The sequence below is a fragment of the Amblyomma maculatum genome, chromosome 4, assembly GCF_055883805.1.
Source record: "Amblyomma maculatum isolate TAMU_Amacu chromosome 4, ASM5588380v1, whole genome shotgun sequence".
NCBI classification, from domain to species: domain Eukaryota; kingdom Metazoa; phylum Arthropoda; class Arachnida; order Ixodida; family Ixodidae; genus Amblyomma; species Amblyomma maculatum.
The window spans coordinates 18,462,089-18,477,657 of NC_139347.1; the positions used below are offsets into that span (position 1 = coordinate 18,462,089).

At 41.5% G+C, this 15,569-nt stretch overlaps 2 protein-coding genes across 4 annotated transcripts in view; one reads left to right on the top strand and one right to left on the bottom strand.

Moving 5' to 3' along the window:
* Window positions 1-838: 838 nt before the first annotated feature.
* mTerf3 (mitochondrial transcription termination factor 3) lies at window positions 839-9,653 on the bottom strand. Of its 2 annotated transcripts, XM_084600834.1 has the most exons (5): window positions 9,377-9,651; window positions 8,022-8,556; window positions 6,538-6,771; window positions 6,049-6,139; window positions 839-1,649 (listed from the first exon to the last, which is right to left on the bottom strand). In XM_084600834.1, exons 1-5 carry the CDS (start codon window positions 9,499-9,501, stop codon window positions 1,372-1,374), a joined length of 1,263 nt encoding a protein of 420 aa, XP_084456960.1. In that variant the 5' UTR covers window positions 9,502-9,651; the 3' UTR covers window positions 839-1,371. The 2 variants fall into 2 exon arrangements, with proteins under 2 accessions (XP_084456960.1, XP_084456961.1); XM_084600835.1 differs by lacking the exon at window positions 6,538-6,771 and having other exon boundaries at window positions 9,377-9,653.
* A 101-nt stretch (window positions 9,654-9,754) lies between these two features.
* Window positions 9,755-15,569, top strand: part of Pss (phosphatidylserine synthase 1 homolog l(3)77CDf) — a 33,478-nt gene continuing 27,663 nt past the window's right edge. The window contains exons 1-2 of one of the 2 annotated variants that reach the window (XM_084600832.1): window positions 9,755-9,917; window positions 13,739-13,830. In XM_084600832.1, coding sequence (XP_084456958.1) covers window positions 9,874-9,917; window positions 13,739-13,830 — 136 coding nt within the window. In that variant the 5' untranslated portion in view covers window positions 9,755-9,873. Of the gene's footprint in view, window positions 10,246-13,738; window positions 13,831-15,569 lie in introns of both variants that reach the window. The other variant, XM_084600831.1, reaches the window with a different exon arrangement.

Consider the following 15,569-nt stretch of genomic DNA (forward strand, 5'->3'; position numbering starts at 1 on the left):
AACATTTGCTTGTTCAATGTGGTGGACTTTGCAAGTTTGATTCAAGTTGCGAGAAAATTTGAAATCTAAATTTCTCGGCAACAAATGAGTCTTACACTCAAACAAATAACATACTTGAAGAGAGCCATACAGTCAGCTTTTATTAACACAAGTTGCGTTTCTCTGGTTACTGTTGCTCAGTCTTGCATCTTGCATGTCAACGAAGCCTCAAGTTGTAAAGAAAGGCTCTTCACAGCCGATAAAGCTCTCAACTTGCCGACTACCATTATGTACGGTACCTCCATGTTCAAAAATCCTTTGTGAAGTGTTGCCTCCACAAGCTACGTGTAATTGTGCAAGGCTTGCCTCCCATGTTGTATAAAAGGCTGTTGTGTTGACATTGCCAACATGATATAAGCGGAACACCTATGTGTGGGTGTGTGCACACAGCAGAGCCTTGATGCACAATTACTAAATTATAGTTTCTGATCTGTCATTTTACTGTAACTGCACACTGCTTCCTCATAGCCATTTTAACGTTTGTGCTAGCTTATTTTGAAGATATATGACAAAGATATATAGCTTAAACGTTCAAGAAAAGGGTCAAGGTGAATGAATTTATTCAGAGTGAACTTGAGATTAGTGTAATCAACCAATATCGGTCCTATTACTAAGCTCTTGGAGACTGGAAGTGGAATATACTTAAGGGCCCAAAAAATCCACTTACTAATCTCGGATGACGATCGTGCCATGCTCTGGGGACGAGCAGTGTTTTGCACTGAAAAATGGAATAAAAAAAAGGGCACAGACACCGATCTCTGTGACTGTGTGTGCTATTCTTTATGCACAAGTGGACTCGCCATATGCAAAATTGAAAAAAAAAAAAAAAAATACAATAGGCAATGTTCCTGCATGGCTTGAGCAGAAAGAAAGTGGGATGCGAAAAAAGTTTGTTCAACCAAGCAAGATCTAGTAGTTCGTTTTTTCTTGTAAAAAGGTACAAAACACTTGCTTAACTTTATCTTACAAGGGCCTTACGTTGCCTGCTCCTTCCCTCTATTTGTTTTTGTCTTTGGCCATCTTTTGTGGCTTTTGACAATCAATTTTTTTTTCCACTGCATCAGTGACGACAAAAAATCACGACGTTTTCCTTTCATACAATCCAGATTAGAAGGTCTTGCATTGGGGAGAAAAAAGAGAACAAGTATCAAAAAGTAGTCACAAGCAAATGGTAAAGTGCCAGGAGAGTTGCAAGTATAAGCTCCACAACTTCTGGCATACCAGCAATACAGCAGTTTAGAAGTTCTTTAATATCAGCAAAGGCACAAATTAAAAGAAGAGATGTCTATTACACTAGACTAGAAGCTGTAACCATGCCCACAGCCATGCACATCAAAGCGTCTTGAGAAATGCATTGTATGTGTCCACTGATGTCCTGGCAATATTTTCACAAAACACAGCATCGGTGCCGACAACCAAGGCCTGGGGCGAGACATAATTGGGTTCCTTAGGATCAAATTGCGCCCGGCCAATCTTGACTAAAAACTGGTGTCGTGGCTTGTAGATGCACTCCCGAGTGCGCAGGATGGCTGGGAACTGCATGATCTGCGCATGGCTCAGGCCGGCTTCCTTATTAAGGTAGGTGAAGGCATTGACGATGTTGTCACGACCTGGGCAATGGACAGAGTCATGGTTGTGACTTTTAGGCACAAAAGCCAGAACTCTTAAAGCCCATGGTGTTTGCTTTGAGCATTCGTGTGAAGAGCATCATAAAGAGTAAAAATAAGCTATGCATTTAATACTAAAGCACAATGCTTGCAATTACAGTACCATGCGGTCTTCAGCTCAAATCAATCTGTGCAGCGAGGAAATGTGCAAAAAGATGTGTTTACATTTGATGCCACGAGAATGTGACAGACTGTAAACACGGTGCAGTCAACTCGATAATGTGAACTTGAAGCAGACAAAATTTGCTTCATTGTTGGCGAGACTTCAAAGTAGATTAATGATTTCACACTGCACCATCAGGCTGCCCCTTCGTTAAGAAAAAGCTGAGCACATCCAAAACGAAATGTGCAAGTATGAAGCATCATTTCAAAGCCAATATACTTATAAAAAACCTCAACATATGCATGTTAGAGCTAACCCCCCCCACTGGGAGTGCACAGTCAAACGAAATGCATGTAAACAAAACTTAATGCATTTGTGAACGCAGTCATTCGTTAACTTTTGGTAACTACCTTTGAAGAGGGTGTGAAAAGCTATGCAACACCATTTTGAAGCTGATACATTTTTTTTCTTCAAAACATTATGATAAATACATGCTGGGATGCTGAACATACTTGCCACATAGTCTAGGCACCCAATCAACTGATTGTGTTCCTCAGAATTGCACAAGCTTTCTATTTAGACATAATTGCCACATACGGCATCCGTCTGATAGTGCTCCTTGCATTCATAAATAACATGGTGTTGGCCTATATGTACATGTTACTGTTCATTGATATGCATCACAAAGTGTGTGAGATTCAGTTGCCAACAAGCGATGAAAGCAGAAAAGCCCTAACCTAAAAATATCACAGAAGCATGCCCTGATGTAATGCCTGCGTCCCTCGATAAGCCCATAAAGGACATCTGGTACTGATGTATATTTTTGTACAGCTTTTGCTAGCCAGAGGCAAGTTTACAACATCCGCACTATACCTGCTCTCCGAGTTAAATGCAACCAAATTTTAAATAAAGACAGTTCGGGCAGGGTCGAACCGGTTCAAAAGAGTTCAAATGGGTTCAGAAATAAACAAGAAAAACTTAGTGTATATTTCTTTTTTCAATCCACATTTTTAACACTGAATTTTCTTTCCTGTTCTATTATATATAAAAAAAGCAAGAATATTCATGTAGTAGTACATATATTGTCTTTGTCGTCAGATGTGATGGGCTCCAGTTGGCTGTACAGACCCCAGCAAACTGTTTATAATGAGTAAGTGATGATTAGAGTAGGATTGGGGGAAATAATTATTACTTTCATTGGCGCATAACCAACTAAAACTATTGTGCGCTGAAAGTTATAGAAAATGCTTCTTGCCACGCTTTTCAGGTACAAAAATTTCATATAATTTTTAGTTTAAAGCGAAACCTCGTCTAGTACATGTACAACAATATTTCGTCCGGCTCCGACTAAAGGACTTTAGAATCAGGTCCAGGTCGAACGAAGCATGCACCCCAAGACTAGCGATGAATATGACATGTGTGACTATATTTATACCGCACAACACCCGGACACCTTTCCATTTCGCGTTTCTATGGAGGTGAAACGCAAAGGCACCAGTGAGTTGTGGTCTGAAAGGCGCTGACAAAAGTCCCCTCAGACACGTATTGGGATTGGTGTCGTTATCATATTTGCCGGAGAACTGGATTAATACGACCACCATATTGTTTCGCACCATAGTTGCCTGCTTAGGTGCGCTATATAATGCCTTCTATAACCACTTTGAAGTAGACTGTTATGTTTGGTTGCATAATTTACAAGCATGACATGACATCATGGCTGCTAGCAAAAATTTTATGTGCTCAGTAAATGCTGCAAACTTTTTATTTGGCAGCACAGAAAGACCGAAGGAAGAGGACATTATCGAGGGTTGTTGAAGTCATCCGAGTTCCATGACTTTAGTCCTGAAAATGCTCTCTCAACGCGGACTTATGTAGATGGCGCTACTGTAGCTAGAGAATACAGTTCTGAACGTCGCAACTTCACCTCCTCCCAAAATTTGAAAACACTTGAGTCTTTGCTTATTATGGGAACCTTTTGAAATGCATAGATCTGGCTCTGTACTTCAATTCTGAGAGAATTGCCGCTGTCTCCGATTCTTTGAAGGCAGTCTTCTTCTCTTACCATATGAAACGCTTCAAGATCTTCTTCAGCTTGTAAGCTTAACATAGGGGGAAATTCTGCTGCTGCCTGTAGCGGTATACTTGATCGCCACCGGCGATCCTACGGAGCCGCTTCCATGTAGTGACCAAATGCCGTTTTGATCGGCACCTTTCCTCACTTGTCAGAGTAATGTGACATTGAGGGTCTCACGATGGAGTTCACCGATTTCACAAATATTGCCTTTGCTTCTTCTGTTTTGTTTTTTTCTTAGGGCCTATAGTCTCAGGCTCCTTCGGTCCACTTGACCTCGCCCTCTCTCTGCGTTTTCGAAGTGTCAGTCCCGACCTCATTCGTCACCGCGCAACCTGTAGACGAGGGTATTAATTAGTTACGCTTTTTCTCAACGGTGAATTTCTAGCTTTCAGAGCAACTTTTCTAGACTGCCTTAGGTGTCTGCATCAGCGATGGTGGATAAATCGATAAAACGCGTTTTTTGTTTTTTTTCCGACACCATAGTTCTCGGGGCCGAAGCGGTAGCACACCGAACAGAGCTTGTGAATTAATAATCCTACCAGTAATTGCACTTAGTTCCTTGTTCCACCCAGTCAATATTTAAATTTCAACAATGAATCATCACTCATGGCACAGTTTAACTTGCCAAGGGAAATAAAACCAGCAGACATCGCTAGGGACGAAAGAAAGACAAGAGGAAAGGAGAAATAGACTTATGGAATCACATTTGTCCTAAAGTTCAGATACAACTCAAGAACAGGCAGGTAGATTGCTGCCCAAGGCGACTTTTCCTCCATCAGCGTCAACTTATCATTCTCTGTTGGTCAACCAAATTGCATTTGCTGGCATCGCATCGGAGAAGACTGCTCTGCACGTGCATGTGACTCATTACGACGTCGTCGAACGATAGGCAAATAAAATAATTAACAGATTCGTCATTTCATTTTTGAGTTGTAAATGGTTATATATTTATTTATCTAAATATGCAACTATACTTATGAATTATATGCTATTATTTCACTGCCTAGGATGTTAGGTTCTCAAATGGAGCAACTTTCTCCATGAGCGCCATCGCACAGTGCAGCGGCACCTGTTCGGGATGGAACGATAGCCCCGCACATGAAGTTGGTGATATGCATTTGACAGTATATTTTGTCATTTTGCAAGGGATGAATTTTCAGTATGTTTGTGATGGTTGCGGTGTGAAGTGGCGTCTTAGAAATAAGCGAGAACAGCGCTTTACAAGCAACGATAAAAGAAAATGTAATGAAGGTAAGTTGCCAGCAAAAATGAGTCGGAACTTGTACCGCGAACCGGTTCGGAACGGTTCCTCCCATTTTTTTCCGGTTTGGGTTCAGCTCTAAGATGCCGCAAAAATTTCTGGTTCGGTTCGATTCCGGGCAAAAATTCGGGTTCGGTTCCGGTTTCGGTTCGGGTTCGACACCCTGCTTGAGAGAACTTCCAGGCAGACTGCCAGAAAAAAAAAAAAATGCTTATCTCTGGAATGCTATCTTCGCTAAGGCTTTGCCTTTACACTGAAAGCAGGATGTGAGATAAGCTCATTTTTCTCTCCGAGATTATATATGGGGCACTTAAGTAGTGCCACTATCAAGTATAGATTTTGAATTCTGTGCAGTTTCTGTAGGAGTTTCGGGGACAATAAAGAAGGCTATGTAATCCACAACTTTAGCACTGACACAACTGCAGATTAGGCCACATCACTTTTAACAGCAATGAGCTGTTTCAACTGCCTAGAATACTACGTCTTTATTTAAAAAGGTGGTTAAACATCTTGGTATTTGGACATTTGGTGTTACGCCCATCAGAAAAAAAGAACCACAAGGCAACATTACAAGTTGCCAAAAAAAAAAAAAGAAACAGCGTGGGCAATTTATCCCTCACAAGAAGCTTTCCTGAACAAGCCTTCAGCCTGCCTCACCGTAGTGGTGCAGTAGTTAGGGCACTCGAATGTTGTGCCCAAGGATGCGGGACCGAATCCTAGCCACGTGGCCGCTTTTCGATGGAGGCGAAAAGCAAGGTAGCTGTGTACTGTGCGATTTCAGTGCACGTTAAAGAACCTCAGGTGGCTGATATTTTCGGAGCCCTCCACTACAGAGTGTCTCTCAGCCTGAGTCACTTTGGGACATTAAACCCCATAGCCAAACCGAACTTTCAGTCATACTCACAGGACACAAGCAGCTTGGGGCACACCATGATCATCTGCTTCATTTCGTACTCGGTAAAGCCCATCTCTTCCTTGATTGCAAAGGCATTGTTCTATAAGCATGAAAGAGAAAAGAAAAGATTGACGCAACATGTGCAAATTAGATGTGAATTCATATTTAAATGTTAGCAAAAGCTTTACAAAGACTTACAGTTGGCCATTAGTAATAGCTTTATCAGTTTTTAGAACTTCGAAGAAGAAGATTACCCTTGCCACTGTAGGTGAACAAAATATGGCTGTCTCGTGCCAAAAGATGAGCGCTTTTGAAAAACCTATGCTCTAAGCAATGCCCCCTGTGCCGCCACACCATGGTGCGAGTGCCACATGCCATTCTCTGTCCTAAATAGGACAGAGCAGCAAGCAGCGTCAAGCACCCCTACAAGACCTCTTTCAACTCCCCACAAATGAAAAACTGCTTAGTATCCTGACACAGTGTATCAGAAATGCTCACCGCAACATTATGCAGCTTCATGGTTGGGAGCTTAGGGTATCGTGTGACAATGTGGCGGACTTCAGCACCGGAGAGAGACAGTGTGCTCTGCAGGAAGCCGAGTCGACGGTCCATGTTCTCCACGCGGAAGGCAAGGAAGAGAGGCGCATTGCTCACAATGCGCGTCACCGCCTCTGGTGAAAAACGTTTGGAGACCAGGTAGTCGATGCGAACCTCGAGGTTCTCTAAAGGTTCCTTCAAGTAAGAAGAGGAATTGAAAGCCATAAAACATTTTAGAAAAATTTCAGTATTAAAGGATCTCAGGTGTCTTTTGATGCTTTGTTCTGTTGAGATCAGTATGGGCCAATCTACAATCCTGCAAAAGACTATTTTAAAGCAGTAAAGATTGTGCTCATTCTTGAGAGCGATACCAAATTAATGGCCAGCACAAATTGGAGTGAGCTGCTATTATGCACAGAACAACCAAATTTGTAGTGCATGAGCTTTGAGGCACTGTTCAGCCAGAATACAGTGGTGCAAAAAAAGAATGAAATTATAAGGGTTTGTTGAGTGAAAGAAGTGTGCGACACTAACCCTTTAAATTCCATTCCTGAGATATCTCAGGCGACCATACATGCACAACCCCTGCCAATCCCAAGTATACTCGTGTTGCCATTATAACTCACTCCCTGCCATTCCCGATACAATTTGTATAAAAATAATTATGCAGACATGTTACGCCGTCTGTGGAGAAGCCAAATAAATTCATAAATCTTGCAGGAACAACATATGGATCGCATGTTTCCCCACCCGCACCATCACCATCAACAACACTGCAACGCTTTCTCGTCGTCAGCACTGCATCCATGGCGAGAAAGTGTGCCATGTGTGTCCACGGTTTGATGGGCGAAGAAAATGATGCCGATGAATTCTTACTCAAATGAAAGTGGCAATGATGAAACAGTTGAACTATAAAGCTTGTTGAACGAAGACAGGAAGTGATCCTGCCACCTACAAAAAAAGGTCAACAAGCGGAAACCTTCCAAGCGTAATAAAATACTTAACAAATGTCCTGTAGAGCATAGTAGTGCATTACTAGCTTAATATTTCTACGGAACTAAGATGTAAAAAAATTCTCAGCGAACATGCAAAATAACCCAGCAGGGAGTGTGCAGCAATCCAAAAAAAACTCAGTAGCGAAAGGGTTAAATATATTCTGGTCATGTTCATGGATATTCCATCAACTTTACGCAGCAAATGGCCAAGAACAGCTGATATTTGTTTATTGCACCAACTTAAATCACAAAGCAAACCAACTGATGGCAGATTTATGGGTCACTCTAGAACTGGGTTGTCCCATTTTAATTGTGTATTTCTTTGATAATTTCCATCGGAAGAAAATAAGAATAAACGGGAATCAACATAGTTTTCCAATGCTAAAATTTCTCACTTTGGGGCATGGTTTTATGAACATGCCCCAGAAAAGAAAGTAGAACATAATGTACCTGGAACACATAGGGATTCTTCGTAAACCACCAGCCCAGACGGTCGGCTGGGATGCCCTGTGATATCAGGAAGCGAATTAGCGGTTCTACATCTTTCTCAAAGTCAAGTGTAATCAACTCCTGCCCAAGGCCTTTCTTCTCGCACACAGATAAATCCATGCCAAGCTGCACAAGTCGCTGCACTGTAACTGACTTATTGGCATATGCAGCCAGGTTGAAAGACTTTGGAAGCGCTGGCCCCATCTCGTCGAGAAACTCTGCATCAACACTTGTGGACAGTGCGTCTAGCCTGGGCTCCAGGGAAAGTTTGTCCTGCAGAGTGGCAAGGTCCTCATTTTCCAAGTCTGCAACATCAGGAACTTGAAAGACAGCAGCTTGTGAACTTTCGTCTGCTGTGTTTTGAATATGTGCAGTCGGCGTATCTGCCACTTCGTGCGACGAGTCATAAAGGGACTTGAAGTATTCTGCTCCTCCAATACTGTGATTTGCTTGTTTGGAGGCTGTGACAGACGCAGCATCCTTTCTATAGTTTGGCCTGCATAAGCAAAGAAGAATGTGGCCCATGTATGTGCTGACGTTCAACTGAAGCTCTTGAGTGATAGTCAATACTCAACACAACACACATATGCACACTAAAGACAGATGTGTTCAGCACAGCTACCAAGAACAACTAAGCGTGCGTACGCTGTGTCCTGTTTTCTTGAAGAAAAAAAAAAGGGGGGGGGGGGGGATATTAGAGAACAATATAAACGCAACAGAGAAACAACGCAGAACAAAACTATGTACGTCTTGAATATCATATTTACCGCGAGGGACGATATGATGCGTCCAACACATTAATAAAAACTAACTGACAACTTTGCACATAATACGTTGCATAACTCCCAGTGTAGGCAGCTGGGGCCAGGGCCGTTCAGCTGTGACCCGTGAGCACAGCGAACACGTTTGAAATGAATGCGCCACCACAGGAGATGCACATTACGCAGCAATAAACAGCCTCTCGCGCGATAAGATGGCGCAATTTAATTTTACCAATAACATAAGCAAAGAACAATACCTTTAAGTAACTCCCTCATTTCACTGTTTTCAAACCCGCAGCACGTTCTATCAGTCTTCGGTTATAAATAAAAAAATGTAGTTGGCGATTTTTTTACCCGCGGGCTGCAAAAGGAGCGTTGGAGAATTTATTGAATGGATGAAATTATACGGCAATGCACCAACAGCCTGTCATACTGTTTACATTGCATACAATGCAACACCTTAAGACTCCCTCTAACGTAACCACTGTTGCGAACACGCAGCACCCGCGCAGCATAATGGTTGATAAGAATAATATATACATAGAGTCTACATACATTGAGCACAACTTCACATCTTGTGATGTATCGAAAGCATGGGGTTGTACACGCTTTAAAAGTGCGCTTCGTAAGCACCGCGACGATCCCGACAGGAGCCACGCCCGAAAAGCGTTGGAGGCCATCACCGCCGTCACTTAAAAACAAATTTGTGGGTATTTTAAACAAGATCCAGCCCTCTATGAAGAAAAGCTGCAGTGAATTTCATTGCTTTCCATGATTTATGTGATGAGCTCTATGACGAACCACGCGTACACAGGGCGCTGCCATGTTTAAATGCACTAAAAGCGAATTAGGTCGGTTATACATAGCGAGCACATCGTAGCGCAACTTTTGGCACAGATTCATGAGTTGCGCAGAGCCGTTTCACGCCCACGACTGTCTACACAATTCGGCAGGGTGACTATGTCTTTTTTAAGGTTGTGCTGAAATACCACAGAACCGTTTGCGTTTTAATCTGTGCTCTTACTTTCGAACCTGCAGCTTCTGAGAGGAGGATGCCATTTGCTTCTCCTCTCCCTCCTACAGTCTCGGGCATGGCGTGAGTCGATTCAGCGTTCACAAGTTTGCCTGTTCACCTGCCGAATAATTTTCTTGCGTCATGGCGAATACAGCATTAAGATTGCGTAGTCCAAATTAAGGCGTGGTCGGTTAGAGTGTAATTAATTGAAAACTGTACCTGTGTGATGAACTTTCATAATGGGCGCATCGAAAAGCGCTGCTTCAAAGGCTAGTCAAAAGCCCGATTTCTTTGGGTCGATCAACGAACGGCCAGTGGACGATATTTCCCTGGATTTCTTCTACAAACCTCACACGATTACTCTTCTAACGGTGTCTATCGTAGTACTTCTGTACTTCGCCTTTACACGGTGAGTTTTCCCTGTGCTTTTGCTTTAGGGAAGAGCAGCTTTCTCGCGTTACTCCTGCGCTTGGCGCACAACGTGATCACGAATCTACCGACTTTTGCAAGCTTGCAGGAGTCTTGGATGCGCATCTGTGCGCACCTGTGGCGGTCGTTAGATCTTGTCTTTCAAGGGATCTAACTGAGCTCGGCACCTCGTATCCCGCACTGCGGCTCTGATGCCATGGATTAACCGCTATTGCTTCGCCGAGAACTATGCTGCGGAATTCTTGCTGCCCTGCAGCACGAACGTGCGTCACCCGCTTACTTTGTGAAGGCCGAAAATTCAGCAGTAATATCGAATTGTATTCTGCTTTCAGTTCTGCGCTGCTGAGCGCGCGTTTGACGAAGCGTGCTTGCTATCTCTGATAAATCTAAAAGGTGTGCGTTAATCTTTTGGCAGCAGTGGATATACCCGTATCGTTCGATCATCCATGGCCTTGTCACATTGTGGGCCGCTGCCGTATAATTCATCGGACATTGGTTTTGCAAGCCTACTTACTAGTGGATAAAAACTACGAAGAGCGCAGCTCGACCGTGCGGTTGACGTGCTCTTACTGCCAGTATCACCATCATCTAATGCAGCTGGCGCGGCTAGAATTGAGGGGGCCACTTTGTCTGCAACACGAAACCCAGTTCACATGCAAGCGGATTATAAATGCTCAGTATATTCACTAGAAGGCATTCTTTATTTTATTCACCTCTGGGAGTATGGCGTAGTGTTTCGCAGCTGAGCTGAAAGAGCTGAAATTAACCCGTGTGTTCTTGGATGATATCTGTAACACTGATTAGCCAGATTAAATTATGCCTAAAGAAAGCAACTGCTCAGCTTCCATGAATTCGTCCTTACCAGGTGCAACCTTTGGAGAGAAGCAAGCAATGCTGTAATGGCGGCTAGTTGGTTTTCCATCATGTACTGTCAATGTACCAGTCTTGTCTTGTTTTAGTGAATCGTCTTGAGTTAAAGTTTAGCGCGCCTACATGATGATTTGGAGAGAACTTGTTAGCTTGTGGATGCGCTTTTAAAAATTATAAGTGATTTGCGCAACTTTGGCAGCACAATCTTATAACGTTAAAAAGAGCAATCATTGCAAAGAAAAAAGAAAAGGCTTTTCCTTAAAATGGCAGAAAGAAAGGTGCTGAATTTTGTTTGCACACAGGAGTACACAAATTGTGATTTGAGATCCATTGGCTGTGCTCATCTGTGGCTATTTCATGCATGATACATATGATGTGCACGAGTCATTGTCAGCAAGATGGTTTGCAGGAAACTGCATGATTAATGAAACAATATACCATTTTCGTTAAATTCATTTAATGCATAGTGTTTAATATGTCTGCTTTAGTGCTGCTTATCACTCATAGTTAATTATAATAGCATTTAATTGGTTAATCATAACTGCAGTTAAATTCTGTCTTTATAATTATTAAAATACGTCTGGCAGAGGGATTTGTCCAGTCTATAATCTCCATTATATTGCTTCACCTCGTGAAACGTGAGGTGTTCAGGATCACTGAAAACTAGTAAGGCACCACTGGTGATCAATTCGAGAACTTTGTCTGCTGGTCTGTGAACATTGTCTATAAAAGATTTAAAGCTTGCTTTATTCGCTGGTTGTTCCAGTATTAAAGGAAACTTGTTATCTGTATTCAGCTAGTCGTTGACATACTTTCTCCATTGACATTGACATACTTCCTCCTTAATTCTAAATAGTTTACTCTGGGGGGATAACGGTCATGAAGAATTCAGCTAAAAGTTGTAACAGAATTACTAGTTCTTTGTGTAGACAGGTTGTGCGAGACATGCCTTACTGAAAAGCCCAATGTTAGTTTTGACCACGAGAGGTTTTTAAAATGCTGTGAAATCACTGTTCATATGCGGCTTTGTATCTTGCCTTCACTGAAATGCATCCACAGTGCCTGGCATCAAACCTACAAACTTGTGCCAGCAGTAGCCCATTGCCTTATCCTTTGAGCTAGTATCATCATTGGCCATGGCAGGTCTCCATATTTATAAGAATCTCAGGTCACGCTGTCCTTTTGCAAAAATCCATCCATCTTCTTACTTGTGCTTGTGACGGTGTGTCTCTGTGAAAGGGAATTTTGTGCTTGCAAAAGGGATGCAAATTTCTTCCTATGTGGCATCCTACTTTTCGGTGTTAATTTTGGCTTGGATCACACTCATAGAATATTTAGTTGGTTTTAGCAGCCTGCGGTCTTCCTGTGCTTTGTCTGCAGCAGTGTGCAAGTGTTAATAAACCGTAGAATGCATTGCCCCAGTTTTTATGTGCCGTTAATGTGATGCAATGTTTTTAAAGTGTAGAAAAAAGCTGTGCTGACACGCAAATGACACACATAATGTTTTCCTCATTTTTCTTTTTTGAAACATGTCAAAGAAATCTTTTCCAGATGTTTGCACTTGCAAGGAAACTTGCTCTGAGCTTCGCTTTCTTCTTTGATTTTTTTTTTCTTTTTCATGTGCATGTTTGCAGTGTAGTGGGAGAAGAGAAGTTTACCCAGAGAGCTGAAGCAGATATGGAAGTCATTTTCTACAGTCTCGGCAGGCTGTTTCTATTCAGATAGAGGACCTATATTCAGCTTTTTTATTTGCCCAATGTTCTTAGTCAAGCTGTTATTTAGGCTATAATTGGAGTGGAGCTGGGCTTGAAAAGCAAACTAAATAAAAATGTGACTGATGCCTTGAGGCATTTAGTGCTGTCATAATATGACGAACAGTAGGCATGCCTGCAGCTGTTGCCTTTGTGCACTTGCTTCAGTGCCAGCAGAGAGGCAATTGTTGTGCCAATCTTTCATCTTGGCCACTATACAAAGTTTACCCTTCTGACTTGCCGTGGCAGACTCAAAATAAGTGCATTTATTGGCACAGATGTCTGAGTGAGACCATTGCTGCAGCTCTGCTTTTAATGAAATTTCAAGTATTTATTTTTCACTCGCCCAGTTGCTATTGCTGTGATGTGCTCATGTTTGGATACACATTTTCATGTATAGAGTAAGTGCAGTTTTACATGGTCTTACCCAGTTCTGTAGCAAGGGGTTATTGACGTGATGTGCAGTGTAAAATACTTTCATAGTTTTCCTATATTTATTGCTGCAAATTAAAGCTGCTTCAGTAACTACTCTTGATGTAAGCACTTAACTTGGGAGACAAAAAGAAGTGTTTTTCTTTTTTCTTTAAGTTTTCTAACCACTTTTTGAGCTGGTTACTCACTTGACTTGTAAGTGCTGTGATATTCCAATAATTCTACATCTATTTGTTTTATTTGCTTATTTTTCTCCTGGTCGTAAGGTTCTGGAGATTCACTCATAGTTGGTGAGCAGCATCATATATATGTGCAAGGATTTTGTTGCGTGACATTTCTGTATGTCATAGCAGCTTTAACCATCTTTTTCTTTGACCCAAGTGATTCAATACCATTCTTCCCTTTTTACATGTCTTCCAGAGATGATGCCAACTTGGAGCAGAATATGTGGAGTGGCATCTGCTGCGTAGCATTTTTTTTTCTCATCATCAGCGTCCTGGCCTTTCCGAATGGCAAGTGCTACACTCATAGAGAATTATGGGTGATTTTAATCATCGGAGTGTGCATCAACGTTAGATCAAAACAAAAGCGCCTTCTCTAACATCCCACTTTATCACACCATATATTTAGGGTTGTTCATTCTCGGATATAATCCGATTTTATCCAATTTTAGCACCCTGAGCATGCTCCTGAGAAATCGTATGAAGCCCGATTTTTCTTTGATTTCTGGAAAAGCTGTGCCACAAAACTACTCTAAATTAGGAGCTGTACTGAACCTATTTAAAAAATGTCTGCCGAGTGAGTCATTTGATGACTACCGACCTCTCTTGATTTACGTAATCGATGATGTAGACTAGCTTCGCGAGGAGTTCATCAAGTACTTGCTGGAAACAAGCCGCCACTAACACAAGTGTTGAAGTCATTGATTATTGTAGCAAGACTCCAAGCTGGGGTTGTTGGTTCATAATCATTGATTATTGACACGATGCAACTGTGTGCTACTCCAGGCTAGCAGATGTTGTGCTGCCAGCTAACAGCAGCTGTGATGTTGAGAAAACATTCTCTCAGCTCACACACTTCCAAAGACTTTACAAAAGATTTGTATGGAAACCAAAATGTTGCACATGCAGATGATTATGTAAGGACATGTAAGAAGTCAATGACCAGCTTGTATGAATAGAATGTTTCATGTTCCAAAACTGGTACAGGCTCTTTACTGCCATTGATTATTAATTACCAAACAAATGCGGAAATCTGGAATGTTTTCTTAGGGCTCCAATTTTCCCCCACTTAGCAGCCTCAAATATAGCCCTAATTGTTATCGTCTGCAGCTTAAAAAAATCAATATTATTACAGCTTGTAAAGTTAACCTAAAGAAACCCAAATTTCGGAATGTTTCTATATAAAAAAAACAGAAACCTGATTTATCCCCTATTATATATATATATATATATATATATATATATATATATATATATATATATATATATATATATATATATATATATGAAACCCAAAAACGAACAACAGTTGAAAAGCTGGGTCGGTTGTTTCTGAACTCCCTCCACAAATCAATGAGGGATACTTGAATATTAAAGATTTTGCATAATTAATCTTTGTAAATAATGAATTATATGGAATTAAAAATATTTCGAGGAGGACTACATGACGACAAACAATATGTCGTTGGTCCTGGTGAGCTGTAATGCTCTTTTTTTTAATCCTTGGTTCAGGTTATGTGAAACGCCCTATGTAAGCATTTTGTGATGAGCTTTTAAGAGTTTTTGCTTCAGGAAACTTATATCTATGCCTTTGGTCTTTCCTGGCATCAAGGAATGGAGTAAGGGTAAAATTATTAATTTCTATATCGTAGAATTTGAGAAATAGAGTAGTGAAGCTGCCACTTCGGAAACAGTAATACAAACTTTTCGAAACCTTTCAACTCGGCTTCTGCTATAGGTAGAATGACGTCTATTGCATTCTTTGATGTTAGGAGTAACCAGTGGTAAGCATTTTAGTTTATAGTTTGTAGGGCTTAGAGGGATGGAAAACTGGAATTCAGGCATCCAGCTTTTTTTTTTCTTTTTCTATTTCTGGCACAATGGAAAGCTTTTTTTTTTCTAAAGTGGTCAATTCCATAGTATTTTTGTTAGAAACGCTGTAGAGAATCGTTACCCACAATTTTTGATCAGTGTGCGCACCCGTTTTTATGTAGGCCTACACTAGAAACCATGAGCAGTGACTGCGGTGA